Source organism: Motacilla alba, chromosome 13 (assembly GCF_015832195.1).
Source record: "Motacilla alba alba isolate MOTALB_02 chromosome 13, Motacilla_alba_V1.0_pri, whole genome shotgun sequence".
In the NCBI taxonomy this organism is placed as follows: domain Eukaryota; kingdom Metazoa; phylum Chordata; class Aves; order Passeriformes; family Motacillidae; genus Motacilla; species Motacilla alba.
The window spans coordinates 17126884-17153287 of record NC_052028.1 but is presented as its reverse complement, the minus strand read 5'-3'; the positions used below and the strand labels follow the sequence as shown (position 1 = coordinate 17153287).

Genomic DNA, 26404 nt, shown 5'->3' with positions numbered 1-26404 from the left:
TGGCAGCAGCCACCGCCCAGATGAGATACCAGCATTTCCCCCTCTTCCTGCCATCCCCGTTCCCTGGAGTGTCTGCAGGGAGGAGCTGCTGCCCTTCGCTGGCCAGAGGCAGGAACAAAGGCCCCCCTGGCCAGCTGTGCTTATCCCAGAGCAGGCACGGCTCCTCCCAGATCCTCCCCGGTCCGGGGCTGCCCGGGGCTCTGTCCCGCTCAGCAGCTGCTGCTGGAGCCCAGCACCCTCCCAAACACTGCCCGGACCCATGGACAGCAGGCAGGGAGTCCTGGGAAGCAGGAGCAGAGCACTGGGCCCAGCCAGCCAGGAAAGGCAAACCTAATCCTGCTGCATCCATTTAGGGAATGCAGGATTTGTAAATCGTCTCCTTGAGAAACAACGGGGGAGAAATATGCAGTTCTGGGGACTCCAGGCTGCAGCTGCAGATGGTTTCCAATTGGGAGATTCCCACTGAACATGCAGAATCAGGAAAAAAAATGGGTTTATTTTAATTTTCAGTTGATTTAGAGCCTTTAATCTTTGTCAGGGTAGGCAGTGATGCCTCTGGCTTAGTGCCACAATTCCTGTGCCAGGCGCTGCCCAGAGCCCCCCCAGCAGTCACAGCCCTGCCCGGGGTGGGAAAAAGTTGCTGAGCAAGAAAATGTTGGGATTCATCCAAAGAGGGAAAGCTTGTGAATGAGCAGCGTATGAATGCTGCACATTAAATGTGCCCCAGCGCATCTTTGCCCGTGTTGGAGGGAGGCGCTGGGTGTAATTGGCTCTTGGCTGCAGCAGTAATCCCTTGGGAATCACACAGCTAATTAAAGCTGGTGACCAGCAGCTTCTCCTCTCTCCCAGGCTGGGCTGTGCTAATCAGGGGCAGGTAGATCCCAGAAAGTTTTGTGCAAGGAGGGAAGGACTGAGCTTCAAAGCTTGGTGCTTTTTCAAATCCTGAATGTCCCAAGGGCTGAGCTGGGGGAGACTTTGGATCCTGCTGGGCAGGAGGGATTGGCTGTGCTGGGCCTGTGTCAGTCCCACTGACCCTGCCCTGGAGTGTGGCTGCCTCCCTTGGGGCTGGGGTTTTGGGAGGCAGAGCTGAAGATGTGAACTGGGGAGCTGCTTTTTTTATCTTTTAAGAGATGTTAAATGCTCCAAATCATGGGTGGGATGGAAGGAACTGCAGGTGCTCGGCTCCTCTGAGGGCCAGGCCTTGGGACTCACGAGCAGGATCTGGAATGAGGTCAGGTTGGATGGGGTTTGGAACGAACTGGTCTCTGGTAGGTGTTTCTGGTCTCTGGAAGATGTATCTGGCCTGTGGAAGGTGTCCCTGTTCTATGGAAGGTGTTTCTGGCCTGTGGAAGGTTCCCTGTTCTGTGGAAGGTGTCCCTGTTCTGTGGAAGGTGTCCCTGTTCTCTGGAAGGTGTCCCTGGTCATGGAAGGTGTCCCTGGCCTGTGGAAGGTGTCCCTGGTCATGGAAGGTGTCCCTGGTCATGGAAGGTGTCCCTGTTCTCTGGAAGGTGTTCCTGTTCTATGGAAGGTGTCCCTGGTCATGGAAGGTGTCCCTGTTCTCTGGAAGGTGTTCCTGTTCTATGGAAGGTGTCCCTGGTCTCTGGAAGGTGTCCCTGTTCTCTGGAAGGTGTTCCTGTTCTATGGAAGGTGTCCCTGGTCTCTGGAAGGTGTTCCTGTTCTATGGAAGGTGTCCCTGGTCACGGAAGGTGTCCCTGGCCTGTGGAAGGTGTCCCTGGTCATGGAAGGTGTCCCTGGTCTCTGGAAGGTGTCCCTGTTCTCTGGAAGGTGTCTCTGCCCATGGCAGGCAGTGGGACTGGATGAGCTTCACTGTCCCTTCCAGCCCAAACCATCCTGGCAATCTGTGATTCTAAACCTCAGCCCATCTGCAGCCACATTCAGGTCTCAGCGGGGACAAACAGAGAAATGAGTGAGAACCTCTGCATAAAGCAGAGACAAATCCCACTGTCAGCTCTGCTGTCAAATAATGGAAGGTCTGAGCCACAAATGTTATGGAAATCCTGGAGAAAGTTCTTTGTAGGGAGAGACTAGCCCAGCTCATGGACGAGACCAACACTGCCCTTATTTTTGTGCAGCCACCTCAGGGGAAAGGCCAGCTACTGAAAGGTTTTGTGTTTGGCAGGCAAAGGAAGGAGGAACAAAGGCAGGAGCTGAGGATGGACAACTCCAGCTGGAAAGGAGGCACATGCTGGTTACCAGCAGGGTGAGTAACTGTTGGAACACTTGAGCAAGGAACTGTTTGGTTTAGGAGCACTTATATTTAAAAGATTGTGTTTCATAAAACAGCTTTTTCCTAATAGAGGTTGTAAATCCAACAAGTGTGACTCAAAACTCCCTGGCACTCCCTGAGTTGTGGCCAGTGGCATCAGGAGGAGGCACCAGTTACTTTACTGGTGGCAGCTGTGAGGACTAGTTTAGACATAAAAAACCACTTGAAAATCAAAAGCCAGACACATGCACTTGTTCAGGATTTGGGCAATGCAAAAGGACTTTCATGCAATTAACTGGAATTTTGCCTAGAGGAGAACTTGCTGTGCTGGCAGATGACACCTGCCAGAGGTTTCTGGTCCAGCTGGAGGGTGGCACTGAGGAGGGAGGGATGACCTGGAGCTTTGAGTTCTCAGTACCAGCATGCCCAGCTCGCAGTGACTTTCACACAATCCAATTAAATTACAAACACTAATCAGCTGCAGTCCTGCTGCCTTTGCCCTTCCCTTCATTGGAAACTCCAGGTGCACATCAGGCATCCTGCAGGGGAGTTGCACAATGATTTGATGATGTGCTTGCACAGCAGGTAGGAAATTCAAAAGCTTTGTTGTGCTTCTATTTCCCAGACATTCCCCAGTCTCCAGCTGAGAAGGAGTATTTGCAGCTCCCCAGGCTTTCAAAGGGGTGAAGCAGGAACAGAGTGGAGGGAACAGAAATCCTGTCCCTGAAGCAGCAGGTTGGAAAAGGCCACTGGTAACTGGGCACAAGAGCCACCCACGGGTGAGTGACACTGCACACAGTGTGGGCAGGGACAGAAACCCACTGGTCAGAGCAAGGAAATGTGTAAGAATTATAAAAAAAATTAAAGTTTAAAGCATCCAGGGTAGTTCAAAGTGGTTGCATTTTTGTACGTGCCAGGGGGGTGCTGGGATGCTGCAGGTGAGTGGAACCAGAGCCAGCTGGTGCTGGGCCTGCCCCTGAACCCAGCCCAGCCCTGCCTGGGCTCCCTGCAGCAGCCTGGGCACCTTTGCTCTGCACTGCTCCAGGTTTTAGGGAAGATTGTTAACATTTCTACTAATCCCAAGCCACTGAGCCTTCCCTGCCGAGCTCAGCTCAGGTAGCAGAGGTTTCACAGTTGACCTAACCCCAGGCCCAGCTCTAAACTAAAACTAAACTAAAAATGCAGCAGGACAGAGTTTAACAATCAAAACAACTCTGTGCAGCTGCAGAGACAAAAATGACATTAAAGCACCAAAGCTGCTGTGCCTTTTCCTTTCAGTGAAAGGCTGCAGCTCCTGAACTTCAGACACACAGAGACTTCCTGAAATGAACTGGAGATGACACCCAATAGCCAAGGCAGCCACTGCTAATTATTTAATTAAATCACGTACTGAAATCTGCATGGAGACAACTGCAGAATCTGCCTCCAGCGTAAGCACTTCAGCACTGATAAACCCCAGGAAAGCAGGAATCACAAAAGGCACCTTCTCCAAAACCTGAATGAACCACCACAACAGAACACATAAATATACACATATATATATACATATATTTATATTGTATCACAGCCTGGCTTGGGCTGGAAGGGACTTCAGAGGTCATCTCATTCTAGAAACACTTCCCAGTCCTCAAGGTCCAGTTACTGTGAGACCTTCTGCAATCATCTCCCGTGCATCCCTGCAACATGAATGGATCTCAGACGAGCACATTTCATTTGGAGATACCTTTGCAAGGTGTGCAGATGGAGAGGGAGGCACAAAATGTCATTGCTGCATTCAGAAAAATTAATACCCAGTAAACAAACTGCTGGAAGGGTGGCATGGAGTTAAATGACAACACTGCTGCAAGCAGGGCCAAACCCCCACGGCTTCCTATGAACGTCCTGCCAGGTGTTATCTGTGGGACCTTCAACACCAAACCCCCGTGGGGAGGGCTCAGCCAGCAAGAACCTCACAGCCCCAAGAGCAGAAGGACCAAGCCTTTGTTAGAAGATCCATGATTCCAGGGCACAGCTGTGTCCAGGGGGCCTGTCCCACCCAGCTGAGGGTGGGGCAGTGCTGCTGCTGATCTCCCCATTCCCAGGACACCACCAGCCTTTGTCCCAGCCTTTGGACTCCCCTGAGCTGCTGCTGCCAGCGCTGAGTGGGCCAAACCAAGGAACTGCCTCTTGGAAAAGCCAAACACAGCAAGGGAAGGGGAAAAATAAATGAAAAAAAAAGAATAAATCACACACTGGACACAGTTATCACTATGAGAAGTTGAATGAGTTGCTTTACATCCACATTGCAAATAATTTCACAAGCTGGGAAATGAGTTTGCTGAGTCTCCTCTTGCCCCGGGGGTGGAGGGTGTTGGTTTGCTGGATCCTGGCATGGGATGAGCAGAGCCACACTGAATCCACGTTATCTGTTGTTGTTGGGGTTTTGAACAAAGTTGATGGAGTAGGAGCCAGTTGATGAATCCTGTTTGATCTGGAAGTTCTCTGTTGACAGGCCAAAGGGACGCAGCACCAAATTGCCCAGATCCTTCAGTTTGCCTGCAGTGACATTCCAAGAGAACAGTGAGAGCTGAGCAGAGGAAAATCCCATTGAATTACACCCAGCCACAGTCCAGCCCTGCTGATTTATCCAGCACAGGTAAATGCTGAGGAAATCTCTGCATTTTGTTAATATTTAGGCTCTTAGCAGGAATTAAAAATCACTGTTAAATATCCAGAGAGTATGAGAGTTAATAAAGTCCTGTCAGTATAAGGATCACATGTGATTCCTGACTCTGGAAAATGGATCTTGCTACAGCTGTAAGAGGGGAAGGACAACAAAAGGACATCCTTAAAAAGATCCTACATAGAAATTACAGAATAGATAAAGTGAAACAGCAAGCAGAGGTAACAACTTCACTGCTGGCTGAACACAAACCCCTGGCATGACAACATAAAGGAAGATGGCCAGTTTTCAAAGAAAAACACACTTTTCCTCCTGGTTTCAATGTAGAACTGTAGATTTCCCAAAGGAAAAGCAGAAGTTTGGACAAGTTGAAGCCTTCTCAAGGTTTGCCTCCCCAGGGAAACCCCATCTTTCCAAAAGCTCCCACCTGCACTGATCCTCAGGGAATGGCTTTTGTTTTGCTGGGAGCTGAGTGTGACAACAGAAATTGCTGCCATGGAAAATCCACTGAGCAGCTGCAGCAGCCAAGGGCCTGGAACAACACCTGGGAATGCCACAGCTATTCCTGCCCGGAGGGGCTTGGAGTCCTGAGAACCCCCTGGCACTGTGCTCACCTCACCTGGGCCTCTGGGGCAAGGACACACTGGAGCAGTGGAATCCTGGAATGGTTTGGATTGGAAGGGACCTTAAAAATCATCTGTCCCACCCCTGCCACGGCAGGGACACCTTCCACTGTCCCAGGCTGCTCCCAGCCCCAGTGTCCAGCCTGGCCTTGGGCACTGCCAGGGATCCAGGGGCACCACAGCTGCTCTGGGCACCCTGTGCCAGGGCCTGCCCACCCTCACAGGGAAGGATTTCTTCCCAGTACCTGGAAAAAGACAACCTTACCCCTGAGCCCACCAAAGCAAATGGGTGGGGAGACACAAGTTCCCTTCAACTTGAGTTTTTAAATGGGAATTCACAGATGAGGTGGTTCAGGGATGTGGCCAAAGTCAGTCCAGCAGCAGCTCTGGTAGGATTAACCTCTTTGTACATCTTATTTTTTTTTTAAGTGTACCTGTTGAAGATAAATTAACTAAGACATTCATCCCTTTATGCAGCACCCTGAAAGCATTTTGGCTATAAAAGCATTTTGGTAGCATCTGTCTGAGTGACATGAAGAGGTTTTCTTGTACTTCTGGACAAACATTTGGCCAGGGCTGAGCTCCAGGTCTGGGGTGAGCAGTGTCTCAGGGGAGGATCCTGCAGGATCTGGCGTGGCTGGAGCCCCCCAGCCCTGCAGCTGGCCAGGAGAGCACAGCTTGCCTGGCAGGACACTGGAAAGGTTTATTCCAATTGCAGAGAGCTGGATGCTCTTTTCCAAACCCACAAACACCCCTGACTGCCTCAGGGCCCACCCTGCAGCTGGAGCAGCTCCCCAGCAGAGCAGGGATTTGGGCTTTACGATAATTCCAGCAGCACATCCCAGCTCACCTTCCTGCTCTGTCCCTCCCCAGGCAGGCTCTGGGGCAGCCACACTGCATTAATTGTTAATGAGGCAGAAGAAAGCCTTGGCTTTTCCGGGCACTCCAGCCCAGAGCTGCTGCTGCTGTCCTGGCACACACAGAGCCAGCATTGTAGGGCAGCTCTGTCTCCTCCTCCCACAGCTCCTTTCAGCCCTAAATTAAGGGCTGTAGGGAACTGCAACCCCCTCCTAAAGAAAAGCTCCCTCACAGCCTGTGCTGGGAGGAAGGAAAAGGCACCACGTGGAGCTGGGACTCAGCTGCAGAGGCTGCCCAGCCTCCACCACTCCCTGTCCCCAAGCAGGGTCACCCTCTCCTCCCTCTGCCCTTATTCTCACACATTTTGCTCTTTTTCTTTCAAACACACCCTGTTTATTTTCCACCTGCAACTCCAGCACATTCAGGTTTTTCACCGAAGCAAATATTCAGAGGTTAACAAGAAAACAGAACTGTGAAAATCAATTTAGGGCTCAGAAGTCTGTGATTCATTACTCACCTAAACTGCAATTCAACACCCTATTGAAAGAGGCAGATGCAGGAAAAGATTACTCACAATTTACATTAAGATGTAACAGCCAAAATTAATTGCTATTCAGTCTTTCTGGCAATAATTCTGGCTTAGTTGCTGGTGCTAATGTGAGGTTTGGAAGTTGAAAAGCTCCATCTTGCTTGTGTAAAGAATTCTTTTGGAGAAAAGACAAATTTCCTGATGAGGTCTCTTCTCTGTGTAACTTCTTGTATTACCAACATTTTTAAGCAATTAAAAGAGCAAGGGCAAATCTTCTCCCTTCCCTAAATGGTAAATGAGGACTGAACTGTAACTGTAATTTGGCTCTGATTTAACTACTCAAAATCACCTTGTGCAGGGTTGGGGTTTAGCAGCTCAGCTGCAAACACAACATAACTGTCAACAGAAAAAAAACCCAAACAAATCCCATAATTCTTTAGGCACAAAGCTTAATAAATGTCTTTGCTGATCTCAGGTAGCTGGAAAAATCTCTTTTGGGCAGGAAGGCCCAGGTGAGGAGCTCTGGCCCCCAGACTGCTATTCCAAAACCATTCCAAAGCTCCCCTCTCCTCACGCCCTCTCCCCAGAGGAGTGGTCCCAGATATCACAATAATATAAAAGTCTCTAAACAAGACTGCAAATTGTTGGCTTTAAGGAGAGAAACACAAAACACCCCAGAAAATGGTCACTGTTCACATCCTCGGTCACTGGGGCAGAGGATGCTCGTGGAAGTACAGAGTTTGGAAAAGCCTCTGGGATTTCAAATCTGCCCCCAGTCCAGCTCTGTGCTGTGAGCTCCGGGCTCCCTTCCCCCTGAGCAAACTCCAGTGGCAAGAACTGAAATACAAATGCCAGCCTTGCAAGAGGGACATCCCTGGGGACACACAGCACCAGTGGGCTTGGCCTGGCCACAAACCAGGATTTTTCTGGTGACATCAACCTCAGCAGTCACATGGGCCCAAGGAAAATCCAGCCAGGAATGTGTGCTCTGGGTTATTTACACACAAGCACTGCACAGGGGGTTCAGCCTCTGACAGAAATGAGCTGCAGCCCTGGGAAACAGGAAGCACACGTGGGAAGGAGGAGGATGCACTCCACTTATCTGCCTTTGTTTGTACACAGCTCCAGTTTCATGGCAGTGGGAGATGGCTGGGCAACCCAGGCTTGCTTGAGTTGAAAGAATAAAAGCTCAGCAAAAGCAGGAGAGGCCAATCCACTGACTGAGGATCAGCTCAGCAGGCAAAGGAGCCAAAGCACACACTGGGACACTGTTCCTAACTGCAGTCTGGAGTCAGTGCTCCTGCAGCAGGCCTGGCCTGGAACTATCAGGATGCCTCAGACTTGCTGTGCTGGAGCCCAAAAGCCTGGAATACAGCCCAGGCACCCGAGCTGCCCCCTGGGGAGGCAGGAATGGCCCCCTGGCACTGGCCAAGCCCTGTCACCCAGCTCCAGCCACAGTGCCACGAGCCAGGTCCATCCTGCAGTGGGAAATGGCATCAGAAAGGGTGGGAAAGTGGGAACAGCTTCAAACAGATTCACTGTACAACAAAACAATCCAAAGGAATCTAGGAACCACCACATTCCAGAGTTTCTCTTCTCCCACTCCTTCCAGGACTCCCATCCAAGTTCCCCTCCAGGCTCTCCTGACCTCAGACAGAGCTGCAGCCCTTTGCAAACCTTGGAAGTGTTTCCTTCCTCCATGGCATCACCACGGCCTCCCCTAACAACAGCACACAGGGAGCCTTGGAGCACTGAGGAGAAGGAGCTGCCCACATTCCTGACTTCATTTCAGGAGAAGGTTTCGTAGAAACCCCTCAGTTTGTGTGACAGCCACAGCCACCACTGCCACCAGCACTGTCAGTTAAGCAGAGCTGTGACAATCCTGCCACACGAGGCTGGGGATGAACACAGGTTCTGTGTTGTCCTACCCTGCTCTCAATCTGGCTCTCCAGCCATTTGAACTCCTTGTGTGACATCACTGAGAAGGGATTTCTCTCTCCACAATCCCAACAGAAACAGTCTGAAGTGGCTCCCAAAAGCCCAGCCCAGTTTTGAAATCTCAACTGCCACTTTTAAAGTATTAACACTGCCACAAGAGATCCCACCTAGTCTGACATCCAGGAAGAAAGCAGCAGTGCAGGGGCTGGATTTACTGTTCCACTCAAATCCCTTGTGATTAGTGAGGCCCTTTAGAGTTCAGCAAAGATCAGGAATTATTTTCATATTACTTTGTGCTGAAACCCATGCCTTGTCCTACCAACGGGCCTGATCCTTCCGGAGATTTTCTGCATTTGTCATTTATTTATAGCCCCACCACCCTTAACCTGCTCTATTTGGGGCTTGTTCTCAGCACAATGGGGGAAGCAGGCTCTGATCCTGTAAAGCTCTGCAAAGCCTCACTGACACTCTGCTAGGTCAGAGCAGAACAGAGCCAGAGCAAATCAGAGGCTGCAGGAAAGAAATTACAGAAAAACATCAGCATAAGCTGAAACAGTCCCAAATATCCCAAGAATCAGTGGGAAAGACAGGCTGAGTTTGTATAACCTGATTTTCTGCAGAGCAGCCAAACACTGCCTTGGGAATGGTAATTCCACTCCTGGTGCTAACCCTGGCCAGGTCCAATTCAGCCTCCAACCAAACAGCAACGAAATGCTGAATAAATCAAGGCCATGAAATGCTGAATAAATCAAGGCCATGAAATGCTGAATAAATCAAGGCAAACACGAGCACTTGTGGGTCTCTGGGCTGGAAGTGCTACAGAAAGAATCACATTTATTTCTTCAGCCCCCAGATCAAACATGCCCAGTTATTCCAGCTGGGGGAGTTCCTTTAGGCACAGGTTTAGTGAAAGCCCTGGTTTATCCCTTTCATGGGAATGTTTGCTTTGAGGGTTTGTTTGCAGGGAGAAAGGGCTGAGCAGTTGGGCTGTGTCAAACCACCTTCCCCAGCTCTTACATACACCAATATGAAATGGTTTTAGAAGGTTTTAAGTTTTCTTTCTTTAAATGGAACTCATGGCCTTTTCTGCATGGGAGAATTCCTTATCTCCAGTTTACTGAAGGTGAAACCAAGCAATTGAGAACTACAAAGAAATCAGGAGTTTTGTATAACACTGAACAAATATTTCCTTTCAGATTTACCTCCTTTAAATTTTATACAAGAAATTCTATTTATGCATTTTTTTCCCAGTAGATTATGAAGGTTTTTATGGAAGTACATGCTACTCACCCAACATTTCTTTCTTTAATTTTTCATTCCTCTCCTCAATTTGCTGTGGTAATCTCTGTGGAGAGACAGAAAAACTGGAATCAGATCCCTGCTTTCACTAAAGCTCCCATTTTGGACATCAGCAGTGACAGACACAAATCCTGGTGTGCAGTTCCAGGCTCTGAACTGCTAATGCAGAGCCCCAGCACCTCCCACTCCAGGAATGCCCTTATGGACAGCCATTTTTATCTGCTGTCTGTGATCCTTATCCCAAAGTACAGCTGCTTCTGGGAAATCTCCTCATCTGCCCTAAAATCCCTCAAAAACTGTGTGGAGGCTGAAATTCTCCCAGCAGTTACACACCTGTGAAAACCCAAACCTAAGCACTGCTTCCATGTAATGAGACTTTCTGGGAAAGCAGCAATAGGGGTGATTTGAGCACAAACATGGTAATTCCAAACTGCTTAGTCTGGCATTGAAAAAGTCAAGACCAAGTGAGGACTGAAATCAGAACCCCAGCTCTGCACTCCTGAAATACAAACAGTGCTCGAGAATTGGAGCAGGCACCAAATCAGGAATCAAAGAACTATTGTGCATTTCATATTTTAATCTGTCATTTAACAGGGTCATGACATTCCCTAGAGCAGTGTGAGATCATTCCTGTGGGCAGGGAGGAGGAAGATTTGCTTAGCTGTGAATGAAACCCATTTGCAGATTTTCTTGAGGCATCATTTTCATGGCCAGTGAGGGGGAAAAGATCCTGTGATATTCCTGCAAGGCAGAGACACTTTTACCTGACAACAGAGCAAAGCTCCTCAGCCTCCTCCAGGTTAGAGATGTAACCAGGTATGTGGAGCCAACAGCTGAAACCTGGGGGGTTTCATTGTGAAATCTAGAGATTTATGAGGAATATTTGAAAAGTGTGAAATTATAGCTGTCAGGATTTCCTTAACAGGTTTTCAAGAAGGGAGATTTAAGCTTCAGTCTCTTAGTTTGCTTCTTCCCTCAAATCTGACAAGGACGTGGTTCTTGCTCAAGGTTCTGCTCAAGGCAGAACAGACCAAATGCCAGGGCGGGGGAATTTGAGGGCATTTTGTCCAAAGGGTTCTGCAGCCAAAGGCTCTGCCTGGCCAAGGGAGCTCAGGGAGCAGGAGGGGTGAACCCCAGCCCCTGCCCTGCCCAGGCACAGAAATCAGGAATAAACACTGACCGTTCTGAGCTGGGCCTGAAGGAGCAGCAGCACTGCTGGGGGTTCCCTCCTGGGGCTGGGGCTGGGCAAGGGCTCTGCTGTGGGATCAGCAGGGCACGGCCACTGGGAGAAAATCCTGGCTTTGCAGGGGCCAAGGACAGTGCTGGGGTTCCAAGCAGCCTGAACAGAACCAGCCACCCCTGAGGGTCTGACTCAGAGTCCTGGATTATCCTCAGTGGGGAGAGACCACCAGCATCATCCAGCCCAGCTCCTGACCCCGGCCTGGGCATCCCTGGAGCAGTGTCCAAGCCCTCCTGGAGCTCTGGGCTGTGCCCATTCCCTGGGGAGCTGTTCCTGGCCCAGGGGAAGCCCCAGCCCAGCTCCAGAGGCAGCAGGTGCTTTATGGGAGCTCAGCAGTTTTATGGGGTCACCCCTCAGCACCAACAGCACTCACACAGTTAAGCAGAATATTTCCTGCATCAGTGCAACTGATCCAGTCCCCCAGGAAATCATTCCAGGCAAGGTTTCTTGCCTAATATGCCATAAAAGCTGCTCCTAATCTGTCACTTACAACACCACGGTGTGGGGAAAGGGGGGCACAATCACTGCTAATGATTTATTTTCCCAAATGGATACTTAAAACAATTAAGCCTTTCGAGAAGGTTTTTGTAACAACATATTCAGCGTGGGTTTAGAGACAAATCTGCAGGTGATGCACGTGAGATTCTTTTTCCTTCTGAGGCAGAATCGATTGCAGGTTCACTGGTGTGAAGCTGAACTAAAATAATGATAAATAAGTTAAGCCAAAGTTCACTGAAAGGCTTAAGCTTACCATGCAAGCTTCTCTGGCTTGATGAACTGAGGGGTCTTTTTCTAGGACTGCCTTATAATCTTCCAGAGCTTCATCTAATTTTTCTGTTTTTTCATAGAGTTCTGCTCTCCTCAGCAAAGCTCTGACATAGTGAGGGTCTAATTCCACAGCTGCAAAACAAAAGCAAAGCCCAGGATTGTACTTGAAACATTTCTCCAGCCCTCAAATGGATTCTCAAGTGTGTATTACATTTGTAAGTTGTCCTTAGAATGTAACTCAGGATCAAGCAGAGGCACAGCTTAAAGCCAAGCTGGAATTCAGAAGCAGCTGCCTGGGACAGTCTCATGATCATATTTCATTTAATGTCCACAACCTCTCACAGATGGAGGTGATTTATGATCACAAAGCTTTAAACGTGCAATCCTATCCACGCAGGGATTCTAAGTGATGCTACAGAAACTTCAAGGACCTGCGAGATGTTTCAGTTTCTGTGTGTTTAGCCAGTGGCTATTATTAGATTGCAGCTAAAGTTAAACATCCCTCCAGACACACACAGCAGGGAAAATCAGCCTCGCCACGCTTATCTCAGTTCAAGTGGAGACAAACTCCAGGAGAATTTCTGGAGCTCTTCTGAATTTCATATCAAACAGTTCAGGTTGTGTTGGGAATGCACAAACAGTGATTTCAGCCCTGTGAGCTGGCCGAGGGGCATCCTGACTGAATCTCAGCTCTTCCTCTGTCATTCCCTTGGCAGCCAGGGCTCTTTGCAGTGGCACTTCAGACTGAATGCTAAACTCAGCAGTCACCTCCACAAGGTAATTCCTCAAGAATTCCTTCATCCAGTTTTCACCACAGAAACAGGGAATGTGAAAGATTTCACCACAGAAACAGGGAATGTGAAAGATTTTCCATCACAGAAAGAGGTCTGTCCATTTTATAATTCCCAGCTCATTAAAATGGTTCTGGGGACAATTAAATCTCAGATTATCCAGGTAAATATTCCACTTTATCTTCTGGCAAGGACAAAGGCAATGGCACAGTCAGCAAGCTGCAGGTGACTGAATTGCTCTGCTGTGCTCCTGTCCCTGGGGAGTGTCAGGCCCTGGCAGCTGAAGTCTCCCTGCTCAAAGCACATTGATTCCCTCTGAGCCACTGCAAAATTCAAGGTGTTTTTCAGAAAGCAGCAGCTCCAAAACCAGGCAGAGCCCCAGTGAGAGAGGCCAGGGAGGATTTGGTACCTCCAGGAGCCCTTTCAGCAAGCACAGCTCCCATTTCTGTGCAGGCAGGGCTGGCACACAGCCACTGGATTAGTTCTCTGATTGGTAATTTGGATTTTTTCCCCAGCTGTCACAGGGAGTTTAACAAACACTCGAGGGTGGGTGAGTGGGTGGAAGCAATAAAGCAAAGCACAGCTGAACTGATTCCACCAGAAGGTGCAGAGACAGAACCGTGCAGGGCAGGAACAGGGGAACATAAGCCCTGGTGACAAAGCAAAAGCTGTGCAGGAAAGGGATTTGGTAATGCTGTTAACTCTATAAAGCCTCAGAGTTCTTTGGAACCTGGGATTAAAGCAGGATTTGGGGTGATGGCAGGTGGAAGGGGGTTTGAAATCACAGGTGTGGCAAACAGTTTGCACAGAAAAGACTTTCCTATTAAAAACAAGTACAAACTGCAGCCTTATGGTACAAGAGAATAGAAAGTAAACTACTGCAGATAGGAAAGGTTTGACAGACATTTTACAAAATAAGTAATACAAATTGGGTGGTTTCTGTTCAATTCTTTAAGGACCCTTATGCCCAATATTACAGCTCTGCAGCAAAGGCACTAAATGACACAATTTAGGTATAAAAATCTGGCACAAGAGCAGCACAGAGAGGAAAAAGTACCTTTGGTGCAGTCAGTCAGGGCAGCCTCTGTCTTGTCCTAGAACACAAAACAGTTTTGTTAGACTGAAGTCCTATTTCTTCATGTCCCCAGCCCTGGAGGTGGCACTCAGTGCTCTGGGCTGGGGACAGGGTGGGGATGGGGCACAGCCTGGTCCTGGAGGATTGCACTTGTGCCAGACTCAGTCCAGTGGCACAGAACGAAAGCAGCACTGACCTGTTTCATTTTTGCAGCAGCTCTGTTGGAGAACAGAACAGCCCTGTCCTTCTGGAAGCAGGCTGGGCAGATCTGCAGAGCCTTGGTGTAGGAGTCTTCTGCCTCTCCATAGTCTGCAGAGCAAAAAACCCAACCCAAAGCATTCATTTCAAACCACCGAGCCCCGAGGCTGAGGCTCCTTTGGAAACAGCTCTCAGGATCTGGTGGTGTGACACCAGAATCAGTAGCTGCTCTCAAAGATCATTACTGAGTTCACAAATACAACTTATTTCAGGATTTACTTAATTTTGCTAATAAAAGCAGGAATATACTGAGCTGAATGCAATGAGTGCACAGGAGCGGATGCAATTCTCATCCCTGACATCGTTTCCTCTTTGGGCAGAGGTGGAGTCCCTCTGGATGAAGTGCTGAAAGCTGTCACTGCACTGCTCAGAGCAGCTGCAGGGAGCTTCTATGGCCACACCATCCTCACCTGACTGAAAGATCACAGAGAGGCCAGGGGTGAGAGTCCAGCAGCACTCCAGGCCTGTGGCTCTCCTGGGCTGAGCACTTCCCTCCTGCCCTGTCTGATGCCTTCCAGAGCTGGGCATCATCCCCAGGCCTGTGCTCCCTGAGGACTCCAGGAGGCACCTCCAGCCTCTGCCTGCTCCTCAGGGCACACAGATCCCCTGGGGGAGCAGGAACCTGCAATTCCTGCTTCCTCTGGAATCCTCCACCCACAGCAGACACGATCAAAGGCAGGTGTCAAAACCATTCCCCCCTTCTGTTTGTTGCCTAAAATCAGTGTATAAAAGTACAAGACAGCTACAGAGACCCAAATCTTGCATCAATTCTAAGCACAACCATCAGCCCAACTCAGAGCCCCAGGGAAGCCTTTTTTGATCAGTGAAAGAAACCCTGGCTCTTGGAAGGCAGTCCAAAATCCATGGTTTTGTATGTACACACTCAGCTTTCATGGGAATCCTGCTTTAGTATCCAAACCTTTGGATTTAAACAACTCTAAAGGAGCTCTGATAGCTCTGTCTCTCTCTAGAGCTGGATGAAAAATGCAGGAGGTGATAAAATTCAACAAGGACGGTGTGAGGTCTTCCTCAGAGCTTCCTGCAGCAGCACCACGATGGCTCAGTACTGGTGTGGGATGAGCAGCACCCACAGGGTGCTCAGAATGACCAACCCACCTCCTTTCTTGAAGTGCTCATTTCCTTTCTCCTTCAGCCCCGTGCTCTCCTTTCTTCTTTTCTACAAAAGGAAAGACAATGTCTCAGAGTATTTCACTGAAATGAGCAACTAGGTCAGCTGCAGTTCCAAATAAAGTATGGAAGGGAAGCAGAATAAAACAGAACCTGAAGAGTTTTAACTCTGCCAAGATCTGCTTGTAGACCCTGTGAATTGAAATACTCTCTGTATCCATGACACACTGGAGTGTAACAGCAAGGCAATTAAAAAGCTCCACTCCACAGCCACCAGGATGCAGGGAGAGCATCCATGGAGAATTCCATGCTTTAACCCAGCACACCAGCTTTTACTGGCTGTTTGCTTCTCCCTTCCAACTCCATTTAATTCACTCACTGCAGGTCAACTGTGCAGAATATATTTTAAATGTAAAGTCTCACAAGTTTTGCTTGAAATAATTCCACCGCAGCAATTCCGGTTATTTCCAGAGATGCACGAGGAAAAGGTCTGGGCTGAGAAAGATTTCTGCCCTGGAAGATTTCTTAGGGGGAGCAAGTGAACCCCCAGCAGCAGGTTCTGTGTGCAGTGAGAACTGCACGTGTGAGCAGAGCTGTGTTCTCAACCATGAACATGGGGAGGCCAGGCTCAGGCTCTCAGCCTGTGACACAGAAAACCCAGGATGTCCCCGAGCCATCCCTGCCACCCCCTGCCACCGCAGACATTCCTGAAACAAGGCAGGCAAAGCAGGAGCACCCCAGAGCTCAGGAGTGCTACAAAGCCAACCTCGGAGCACTGGTTTTTGTCCCAGCACACAAAGGACTTCAGTGGAGGTGTCTGCAAATGACAGATCACTGAGCGATTAAAAAGCCAACAGTAGGAAAAGGAGCAGTTTCCTTTCCTGCAGATTGTGTGAATCAAGGATTAATGCAATTATCAATATCACACAGAACATCTCCTTGGAAACAGCTAAATATAGCACAGAGTGTGGAGCGCTGCAGCAGCTCCCAGCTATGCCAAGGAGCTGACAAACAGCTCAAAATCCCAGGCTCTCCCTCCTGCTTTTGTGGCTTTGGGAACTGATTCCCCTGACCACTGGCAGCACCTCGAGAACAGATCAGCCTCAGTGGCAGGACACCGAGCCATGGCACGAAATTCCACAGCAGAATCTCATCTGACCCCTTTGACACATGCCCAGACCGTCACATTTGTTCCCAGTGCCTATTAATTAGCTTTTCCAACAGCAATTACTGCTCACGTTTTAAGGAAACCCCCCACACACAGGGCACACACACCATGCCCCAGTATTCAGGGAGTGCCTTTGCTCAGGGAGGGCTGACAAACCCCCCAAGCCCTGCCACAACACCCCAAGGGACACACCTGGTGCTCTCTAAACGTGAACATACAAATTCCTCACTTCAGGCTGCATGGAAACCCCAAATCTCTGCGTGATTCAGAACTCTGCTGCTCAGCACAGGGAACGTGGAACTGCTACACCTCAGTTTGCCAGGGAGCAGACAGAAATTCCTGCCCGGACTCACAAAAAGGCATTTTAAAATATTCTGCAGGGCACAAAGGGTGGCAATGATCCCAACCTCTCGTGGCACTGAACAAAGCAGCCCCATCTCAGCACAGGGCAGGCCTGAGAGGAGGATCCTGCTGGAAAGATCTCCACGGATGCCCTCAGCGAGGGGAAGGGCTGCCTGAAACACAAACCCCACTGACTTCATTGCTCATGACCTATTTAGAAGTGGCCTTTCAGTGCCACGAGCACTCTCTGCTGCACAGGGTTCAGTTACAGCTCCACAAGAATGAAAGGATTTTTATTATCCACACAGCTACAGCATGCTCACAGCAGTCCTGAGGCAGAAACCCTGCAATCAAGGGATGCCGGATGAAAAGTTTCACCTGCATTATCAATATTTTGTTTAATTTTATCAAAATTATTTTAAAATATTACATGTTTACCCTAATTATGCATTAAATGCTAATGTGACAAGTGATTTGCAGCAGGAAAGCTTCAGAAGAATAAGCTTTATAGTCAAAAAGAACAAAAAGGAAAAACAACAAAGCGACAAAGCAGCACTTTGAAGAGCTCTGTGTATGATTTTGTGATTTATTCAGCTCCCTGCAAAGCAGCAATGGTTCAAAACTCGCATGTCTGTGAGAGCCCGACCAACATTTTCAACATATCCCTGGTTTATGGGTTTCACTTCCAAACTGAGTGGCCAAAGTATTTTTAAAGAGGTGAAGCCTGTGGGGAACCTCCTGCACACGGATGGATTTGCATTTCAGGTATCACTGACCGAGAAGCAACGTCTCCAAGCCAATTCCTCTGGCTCTTCCACAAAATGTGAGAGCATGAAAAATGGATGAGCCCCTCACACGCTAAGGGCACTGCCCTGCAAAGCAGGCTGGCTGTGAAAGAAATGCATTATTTATTCCTCCATCCAGACACTCCTGCAGCAGGAGTTCCTAGCTCAGAACAACTCTCAGGATTTCCACTGCAGCTGCACGGAGAGAGACCACCCTGCTCAGAGCCAGGGAAAGCCCCAAAGCACTCCAGCCCTGCCCTGCTGAACCTCCAGCAGCTCTCTGGCATGGATCAGTCCCGAGGGATGTCCCCAGTGTCCCCCCAGACACCCCGGGAGCTGCCCTCCCTCCCTGGCAGGGAATGAGGTCAGCCTGAATCCCAGGAAAAGCCATCCTGGCCTGCTCCTGCCTGGGGCTGCTCTCACACAGTCCCGAGGCAGCCACAGCTCCCCAGGGAAGGATTTACCTCTCCAGTGGCAGCAAAATCAGAAGCTTTGGGGGTTTTGTGAATTTTAGTAATGCAAAAATGACAAATTGCATGGCAGGCACTGATTGTGATGTGGTTAAAACAGTTTTTTGAAGTTCAGAAGAAATAACTGAATGTAACTGGTGATGATTCTTACAGGATCTGGTTGGAAATGTTTACTTTGGATACTGAATTCCAATCCCGTACTCAGAAAAATCAGTATTTAACCCAAACCTGCCTGGCAAAGCCAGGGCTGCTGGAGATGATCTCAAGTCATGACAAGGGACAGCCTGGCCTCGTGACAATGAAGCACAAACCTAAATCCCACACAGCCCCTGCACCTCGGCTGCTCTGCCAAAACACTCAGGGTTACCGAGAAAAACATTATATAAAATAGAACCTTCTAGAATGCATTTATAACTATATAATTACAAATCAATTTCATTTGGACATTAAATGTAATTTTTATAATAATAAACCATTAGTCTGCTATTAGAGAAGACAGCACCCTACATATTCCCTGTTTCCTTGGGAAGGGAGCAGTGCAACAGAAAGTGCATTGAAGTGAAATCCCTGAGCAGCCAGTGGGGGCCTCAGCTGGTGACACTGCCCTCAACATTTCCTCTGGCTGCTGCTGTGCTGGGACTGATCCCTTCATTTCCCTTTGCTGGGGACTGCTCCTGCCTCCAGTTCTGCAGAGGTTCTACTTCCAGTGAGCCTGCCCCTCAGTCCCTTGGGAAGGTCACCAAAACCAGGGACATCCAAATTCCTGCAGTCCAGAGGGGCACAGAAACTGGGATTTTACACAGATCAGGAATGTTTTTCAGCTGCCAGCCTCACTTCTCAGTCACTCATTAGCAGCTGTCTGCTTCCCCCTGCAGTTTTGGGAAGCTACTGCTCTATCCTGCAGCCCAGGCTCTGCGTTTCAGGTTAGGGTTGGAGTCACCCCCCAACTCCCAGAGCTGCACTGGGGAGGTCCCAGGGCGATGGCAGGGATGGAGCTGGCCTGCCCCTGCTCCCTGGGGTTCCATGGAAAAGAGCTTTACTCCTCCTACTACCAAATCACCAAATTCCACGGAGCTGGAAGCAGCCCTGCCAGTCCAGGGAAGGAGGTCACAGCCCTCCCTGGCAGCTCCAGTTAAGCCCAGCCTAAGGGTGCCCCTTGCTGAGTGCCAAGAGTGCCCCTGATCCCGGGGGCTCCAGAGGAACAGCCTCGGGCAGGGAGAGGAGCTGCCACAAAGCCATCAGCAGCAGGGCAAAGGCCTGGATGTGACAGCAGCACGCCCTGCCACAGAAATGCACAGCTGAACACAGCACTCAAAGCAGACAGCAGCACTCAAAGGGACCCGAAGGGAGAATTTCCCCTCTTCCTATTAAAATGCCACTCCAGAAGAGTTTTGTTTGTTTAAAACTCAAAGAATTATGAATCACACAGGGAGATTCTAATTCCAGCTTTTATTCAAATTCCTCTCACCAGCTCTTGCAAGTAATGACTCCAGCAGATACAGATTTACTGCCCAGTGTTCTTCCCCAGGCTTTCACTCGGAACATTAACAGGATGTTTGATTCTATACAGAAGCTTCCCCTTATGGAAAGAACGGGATCAACCCAAAGGCACAGGGAGCAAAGGAAAGGCGAGGAGGGGGCAGCTGAAAGGAAATGTCTTCACTAAGCCAATGTTCTCTAACATATCCTAGAGCCTGCAGAAAACAGGGGGGTTCAAAAAGGAAATTTTACTGTTTGGCCCAGCAAGAATCTCAGGCATCACTCAAAAATCCTATTTCTTAAATTCAGTTCTGCCACATTCTTACAGAGCTGCTCACAAGACACTCCTCAAGAACCTCCTCTTGCTCGTGTTGCTGACCCATTTCCTGCTGCCAGAACAGGACTGGGATCCACCAGCTGCAGGTGCAGGGCACGTGGAGAGGCCAGAGAAGGAGCTGCTCAGGAGGAATACTGGGTATTTATTGCAGTGGCTCACAGAACACAGGCTTCCGTACCCAAAATTAGAGGCCAGGTGCTGAAGTCCTTGCCACAGGACAGCATCTGCCACGATGGAGGAGCTGAGGGACTGGGATAAACTCCTGGATAAAGGAGGGACTGCATAAACTCCTCATTAAGGGTGTCCCTCAGAGCAGGGCTGGGCAGGCTGAACAATGACCCTGCAGCAGCTGCTGGCTGTCCTCAGATTCATTCTGCAGAGCAGCCCCATGTCAAAGCCATCACTGTCACTGACAAGCAGCCAGAAAAATCTGCTTGGAATGCATCAAAAGCAATTTGCTGCTCGGTGCCTCTGCTGAGGCAGCAGCAGCCTTGTGAAACAACAACCAAACCCTGCAAAGGTGAATTGCAATCCTTAAAAAGCTCAGAGCTGCGAGCCCAGGCAAGGAACCAGGCTCTGGTTTTGAGAACACTTCTTAAAGGTTTGTGTCTTAATATCGCTGCAAGTTCTTATTTTGCTTCTCTGTGCCCAGAAGATTTCCCTGCTGTCTCCCTGGAAGGAACCCTGCTGCTTAGCATTAGGAATCTCCCTGTGTGGGGCTCTTGAAATGTAATTAGAGAAAACACACAATGCCTCCCTGGCTGCTTCCTCTGAGCTCTGCAGCAGCCTCTGCACAGGTGAATGTTTTACTCCAAGCTGGAATCTGAAACACCCAGAGCCAGGCCCAGGGGCTGCCTTTGCATCTCCAGAATAAATCAGAGGCTTTTCCTACAGCCCGTTACTGAGCACCACTCCACAGAGCCCGTTTCTTGCAGCTGCTGAACGCAGCAGTGGGTTTTGTAACAAAAACCCCAAGCTAAGGAGCTGCAGCTCCAGAAATGTGACTGCAGCAGGGCTCACACCCAGCTCTCCTTGTGCCCTGAGCCCCCAGGTCACGGCTGCTGCTGCAGCACCAGTTCCTGGCGAGGTTTTGTGCTTTAGACAAGCAGCCAAATCAAATCCATCTCCCCAGCTGCCAGCACCAGGCTGCTGTTTGATATCTGCTTCAACCAGCACTGCCCTGGATCTGAAAATCCAGCTTGATTTCCCTGAGAACCACCACCCTCAGAGCTCCACTCCCCCTGAGTGCTCCCAATGACCCAGCAAGGGCTGCTGAGAGGCTGCTCCCCACCTCAGCAGCCAAAAAGCACTTCTGACTATTTCTGTCTCATCTGCTTGTCTCATCATTGCAGCTGCAATAAAAAATAAATTAAAAATCACATTGCCCTTCTCAAAAAACCCCAACCTTTTGAGTCATTGGAAGGAGGCTTTAAAGGTTCAAAAAAGTTCTGAGTAAATGAATGTACAGCACTGTTTTCAGACTGGGACTGCAGGACTTGTCCTTAAAAGCTGCAGCATTTAACAGAATCTTTTATAACCAGAATATACAGAATGTTTCACATTAAAAATAAATTCATGGCCATCAGTAGTAAGTACAAGGAGCAGAGCTGGAGCAGCAACTGAGGAGTGACCTGTCCAGGGGAGATCATGGAAGGGGCTGTCACACCTGTCTGAGCTCCTGATCCCGCTCTGCATTCAGAGCTCTGCAGCTCTGCTTGGGTCAGATACCAGCAATACTCTGCTCGAGAAAAAAACTACATCTGAAAACCTGCAAGAGGCAGAAATCTCTCCATGGAACACCAAAACCTGCTGATGCACAACTTGTGGTGCTGGTGAGACAGAATCCCTCAGTTTGGGTAGCTGAAATCACAAACCCCCCTGAAGAGCAGAGTTGCTCAACGCCACTGGAAATAACCTGCAGAAAGATGAGAGCTGCAGCTGCCTCCCGCCTTCCTCTGAGGAAACCTGCCCAGTTTGAAGCAGTTGCTGTTTTGCACTCCCAGAGCCCCTTTCAGTGGAGCTCCACAAAGCTGGGTGCCAACATTCAGCATTCCCAATTATTTTGGTCATTTGACAGCGGGCAAAGATCCACGTGCAAAATGAGATGATTATCTAAAAATACACCCAAACCAGGAACAGCACGAAAATTAACTCAGCCAATCGCCAGGCTTGCTGCTCTTTCCAGAGTTCAGCTCCAGAACAATTCCCCCCAGTTTTCAGCAGTTTTCCTCTGCAGCTCTCAAGTCCCAGGCTGGTGCTGCAGCCCCAGCGTGACTCACGATGACAGTGCTCCTCACTGGACAGGAACAAACACAAGGAGAAAAAAGGGACTGCTCACTCACACTGGAAAACACCCAAGGGCAATGAAATGATTTTTATGTCTGAGGTCAAGGAAGGATTTTTGCCCTCTGCTCATCACCTGAGAGATGCATGTGGAGAATGCCCTGTTTTGGGCAAAAACCCCCAAATCAAACAAACTCCTTCCTACACCAGCAACAACAAGACCCTGACTTCCCAGAGGGCTCCAGGATGCTCAGGGCTCTGCAATAAAGGAGATTCTAATTAAACATAGGACAAAAGGAGAGTTAAACAGCAGCACAGGGAGCCAGAGGGGCTGGGCCAGAGATGCCCCTGGCTCTGGGCAGGGACTTGCACTAAAATCCTCCAAGGGATGCCCCAGAACACCTCCTGACATTGCCACCCCCATTCTCCACCACGGAGTTACAGCTGGCAGCATCACTGTGCCCACTCAGAGCCCACACTGAGGCACTGAGATCCAAAGGCATTCCCAGCAGCTCCTGCAGAGCCCAGCAGGGCTTCCAGCCCCACTCCTGCTCCAAGGAGACTTACCCCAACTGTCCTTCCCCAGCACTGCTTTTCCCCCTCAAGGCACTTCTATATCAGCACAAAGATTGGTTCCACAGATGAAAAGCTGCATTTGTCTGTTCCCTGCTGCAGGATGAGTTTGCCCAATGTGCCAGCAGAGAAAGCAAACAATCCCACAGATCGAATGTGGGTTTGTCTGGTTAAAGCCCCAATAACCCACAGGGATCTATTCCAACTGAACCCCTGCTCCCTGAGTTCCAACCCTTCAGGAAAACCATCCTGAAACCTGCTGAGTTCTGGAGAGGCACCTTGCAGGCACTCAGGGGATGCACAGACAGTAACAGCAGGAACAGGGAGAGTTTTGTTGCTGAAATTACCAATTTCTGAGTCACAGCCACCTCAGCCACTGCTCGAGGCACACAAGGCCTGCCCTGGAACCGGAGCAGTCAGAGCAGCAAGGAAAGGCACAAACATTGTAACCTAAAAGAGGGAATTTACAACAGTCAAACCAGGCACTCCAGGGCTGTAAAGGTGCCTCGTGTCAGCCCCAGAGCACCGCAGACACCAACGCTGACTGCACACAGATCACTACAAATCTGCACACAGATCACTGCACACAGATCACCTCACACAGATCACCTCACACCTGCACTGACTGCACACAGATCTCTGCACAGAGAATTTCATACCTGCACACAGATCACTGCACACAGATCACCTCACACCTGCACACAGATCTCTGCACACAGATCACCTCACACAGATCACCTCACACAGATCACCTCACACCTGCACACAGATCACCTCACACCTGCACTGACTGCACACAGATCTCTGCACAGAGAATTTCATACCTGCACACAGATCACTGCACACAGATCACCTCACACAGATCACCTCACACAGATCACCTCACACAGATCACCTCACACAGATCACCTCACACAGATCACCTCACACAGATCTCCGTGCTCTGCATTACCTGTTTCTCCTCCTCTGGCATATCTTTCTCTAGTTCTAGCAAGTATTCTTCCTCTAGCTCTGGCTGCTTCCTGGAGCTACTCCCATCATCCTGAACGTGCCCTTCATCATCCAGCACAGCTCCTTTGGCCTCAAAGGAGTCGTGACAGTCATGGAAACACTCCTCTGTGGGATCCTGGCCAGGGGAGGGGGCACAGCCACTGCCCAGGCTCTGGGGCTGCTGGGCATCTCTGGGGCCAGTCTCTGGAGCCTTCAGATCCGACAGCTTCAGGTGATTCAGCGCCTCCTCAGGTGGGCTTGCAGCTTGGAATCCTTCCATGCTGTGCTCCTGGAATGAGAAAGGAGGGACACTCAACAATCATCATTAACAGACTGTCAGCAAATGAATCCCAGCACCCCGGGGGTGAGCCTGGAGGGGACCACAGAGGGTCACTGGGGCCAGCTCCTGCACTCCCAAACACAGGGCACGGGGGGTGTCCTCTGGAGCACCCCGGGAGGAGACTGCAGCCCCGCGCTGGGCTCTGCTCAGGGCTGGGCTCTGCCCAGGGCACTTCTGCCTCCGGGGCAGGGGAATTGCTGGGCTCTGGTGCCCGTGCTGGGCCTGGTGCACAGCCTGGCGCTGCTCTGCCCCCTCCCCTTGCACTTTTATACACATCTACGTGTACTTAATGATTTCATTTCTCTTACCCGCATTTACAAATCTTTAAAGCGCTCTTGACGTCCCTAAGGGAAACTCGGATCTCTCGGGGCGGGGGAAACTTCCCCGGATTCCATGTCCCGTGCAGGGACACGGGGCCGGGGCACTGCGCCCGCGAGTGCGGGAGCTGCCGAGCTCGGATCCCGGGGCCGGCCCGGCACAGCCCCGCGGGCCCGGCCCCGCTCCCGGCACGGCTCAGCCCAGCGCGGCCCCTCCGGCCCCACCACGACCCCCGGGGCGCCGTGCCCGGCTGGCAGCGGCCGCCCCGCGCTGCCCGGAGCGGAGGGGCCGGTGCAGATCGGGGCCACCGCCCCCGGCCCCCCCGGGCCCCCCCGGACCCCCGAGCCCCGGGCCCGCACTCACCTGCGCCAGCCGCGCTTCCGGCTTCCGGCTTCCGCCACGCCCCCGGCACGTGCGCGCCGCTTCCGGCAGCGACAGCCAATGGGCGAAGGGGTGCGCGCGGAGCATGCCGGGAACTGTAGTTCTCTGTGTGAGGTGGGGCAGCTGAGGGAGAGCAGTGAAGGCAGGTGTGGGCAGGTGAGGGCAGGTGAGGGCAGGAGAAGGCAGGTGTGGGCAGGTGTGGGCAGGAGAAGGCAGGTGAGGGCAGTGAAGGCAGGTGAGGGCAGGTGAGGGCAGGAGAAGGCAGGTGAGGGCAGGGGAAGGCAGGTGTGGGCAGGGGAAGGCAGGTGTGGGCAGGTGAGGGCAGGTGAGGCAGGTGCCTGGTCCCACCTGTGGCCTCTTTGTCCCCAGGGCCGCGCTGGTGTAAATCTCTGTCCGTGTTTCTTGTTGGCTCCCTCAGGCGCTGTGAGGCCGCACTGAGCTCACCCCGAAGCTTCTCCTCTCCGGTGACGGATCCCAGCTGTCCCAGCCTTTCCCCCAGCAGAGCCGCTCCATCCCCTGCTCATCCCGGCCTGGCTCAGCAGCTCCGGCCCCTCCCTGTGCTGGGCCAGCCCTGCAGGTGGGCTCTCACCTGAGGGGCTCCATCCCAGCCCCTCCTGCTGCCCGCTGGGGCCAGCCCAGCTGCAGGGGTTCATTTTCCACGCCCAGCTCTCCCCCACCACCTCTCTGCCCACCCGTGCCTCCCCAGCCTGGCCTGATCCCAGGAATTTCCCCGATCCAGGTGCAGCCCCAGCTCTTGGCCGTGTCCAGCCCCACGAGATCCCCAGGACCTGCTTCTCCCCGTGAATATTTCATGTTTATACAGCTCAGGAATATTTGGGTTTCCCCCTGGAACTTTGCGATGGTGCTCCTCTTGCTCAGCCTCACACCCCATTCTGGTTTCACACAACATTAAAGCGTTTAGATATTCCAAATCTGAGCCCCAAAGGAGGCTTGAGCTGTGCCTGGGGATGGAACAGCACCCTTGGATAAAACCAGCCACACACCTGGGAGGTTTTGCACTTGAGTGGTTCCTTAGAAGTTCCTAAATACTGCTGCCTACAGCAGAAGATTCAACACGAGCCAGGTGATAATTGGAATTGATAAACCCCAGAATTTGGGAAATACCTCCCCATTATTATATATATATATATAATATATAAAATTATTTATTATAATTTTATACGATAATTATAATACTATATACTATTATAATATTATACTATATTATCTACCATAATATTATTTATTTTAATTTTATACTATAATTAAAATAGATTATAAATTATACATAATTCTAAATAATTCTAATTTTTATATGTAATGTTTTATTATAATTATTGAACCCCAGATCCCCAGCTCCCCCCTGCCCTCAGGGGAAGCCTTGCTGCTGGAAAGGCGGGATCGGTGCCGTGTCAAGCCCGGGGGCTGCAGGGATCGGGGGATTTGCGCCTCTCCCGGGCGCAGCAATCCCGCAGGTGGCGATGTTGGGTTGTCCAAGCCCGCTCCCCGCTCCGCCCGTGCCAAACCGGGCCCGTTCGGTGC

General features: G+C 50.5%; 2 protein-coding genes across 5 annotated transcripts in view; one reads left to right on the top strand and one right to left on the bottom strand.

Moving 5' to 3' along the window:
• The window catches only part of PWWP2A (PWWP domain containing 2A), a 30835-nt gene extending 27199 nt beyond the window's left edge, over positions 1–3636 (top strand). Inside the window, exons 3-5 of one of the 2 annotated variants that reach the window (XR_005258522.1) lie at positions 2141–2221; positions 2853–3006; positions 3506–3636. Coding sequence is in view for 1 of the 2 variants with exons in the window: in XM_038150031.1 (XP_038005959.1) it covers positions 2141–2172 (32 nt within the window). In the remaining variant the exon portion in view is untranslated. Of the gene's footprint in view, positions 1–2140; positions 2222–2852; positions 3446–3505 lie in introns of those variants that run through there. The other variant, XM_038150031.1, reaches the window with a different exon arrangement.
• Positions 3637–4189: 553 nt separating this feature from the next.
• TTC1 (tetratricopeptide repeat domain 1) lies at positions 4190–24897 on the bottom strand. Of its 3 annotated transcripts, XM_038150037.1 has the most exons (9): positions 24472–24834; positions 23786–24112; positions 15385–15445; positions 14207–14319; positions 13993–14029; positions 12128–12276; positions 10901–10976; positions 10128–10182; positions 4623–4762 (listed from the first exon to the last, which is right to left on the bottom strand). In XM_038150037.1, the coding sequence occupies exons 1-8, from the start codon at positions 24475–24477 to the stop codon at positions 10163–10165; spliced, it is 789 nt and encodes a 262-aa protein (XP_038005965.1). In that variant the 5' UTR covers positions 24478–24834; the 3' UTR covers positions 4623–4762; positions 10128–10162. The 3 variants fall into 3 exon arrangements, with proteins under 3 accessions (XP_038005964.1, XP_038005963.1, XP_038005965.1); XM_038150036.1 differs by lacking the exons at positions 10901–10976; positions 24472–24834 and adding an exon at positions 24845–24897 and having other exon boundaries at positions 4190–4762; XM_038150035.1 differs by lacking the exon at positions 10901–10976 and having other exon boundaries at positions 4190–4762.
• Between the last annotated feature and the right edge of the window lie 1507 nt (positions 24898–26404).

What these genes read in the sequence shown, in the direction of transcription:
- TTC1 (XM_038150035.1), bottom strand. An exon ending in CTGCTGCAAAAATGAAACAG is followed by an intron (nt 14,030 to 14,206) that starts GTCAGTGCTGCT and finishes TTTGTGTTCTAG; the next exon opens with GACAAGACAGAGGCTGCCCT. An exon ending in ATTAAAGAAAGAAATGTTGG is followed by an intron (nt 4,763 to 10,127) that starts GTGAGTAGCATG and finishes ATGTCACTGCAG; the next exon opens with GCAAACTGAAGGATCTGGGC.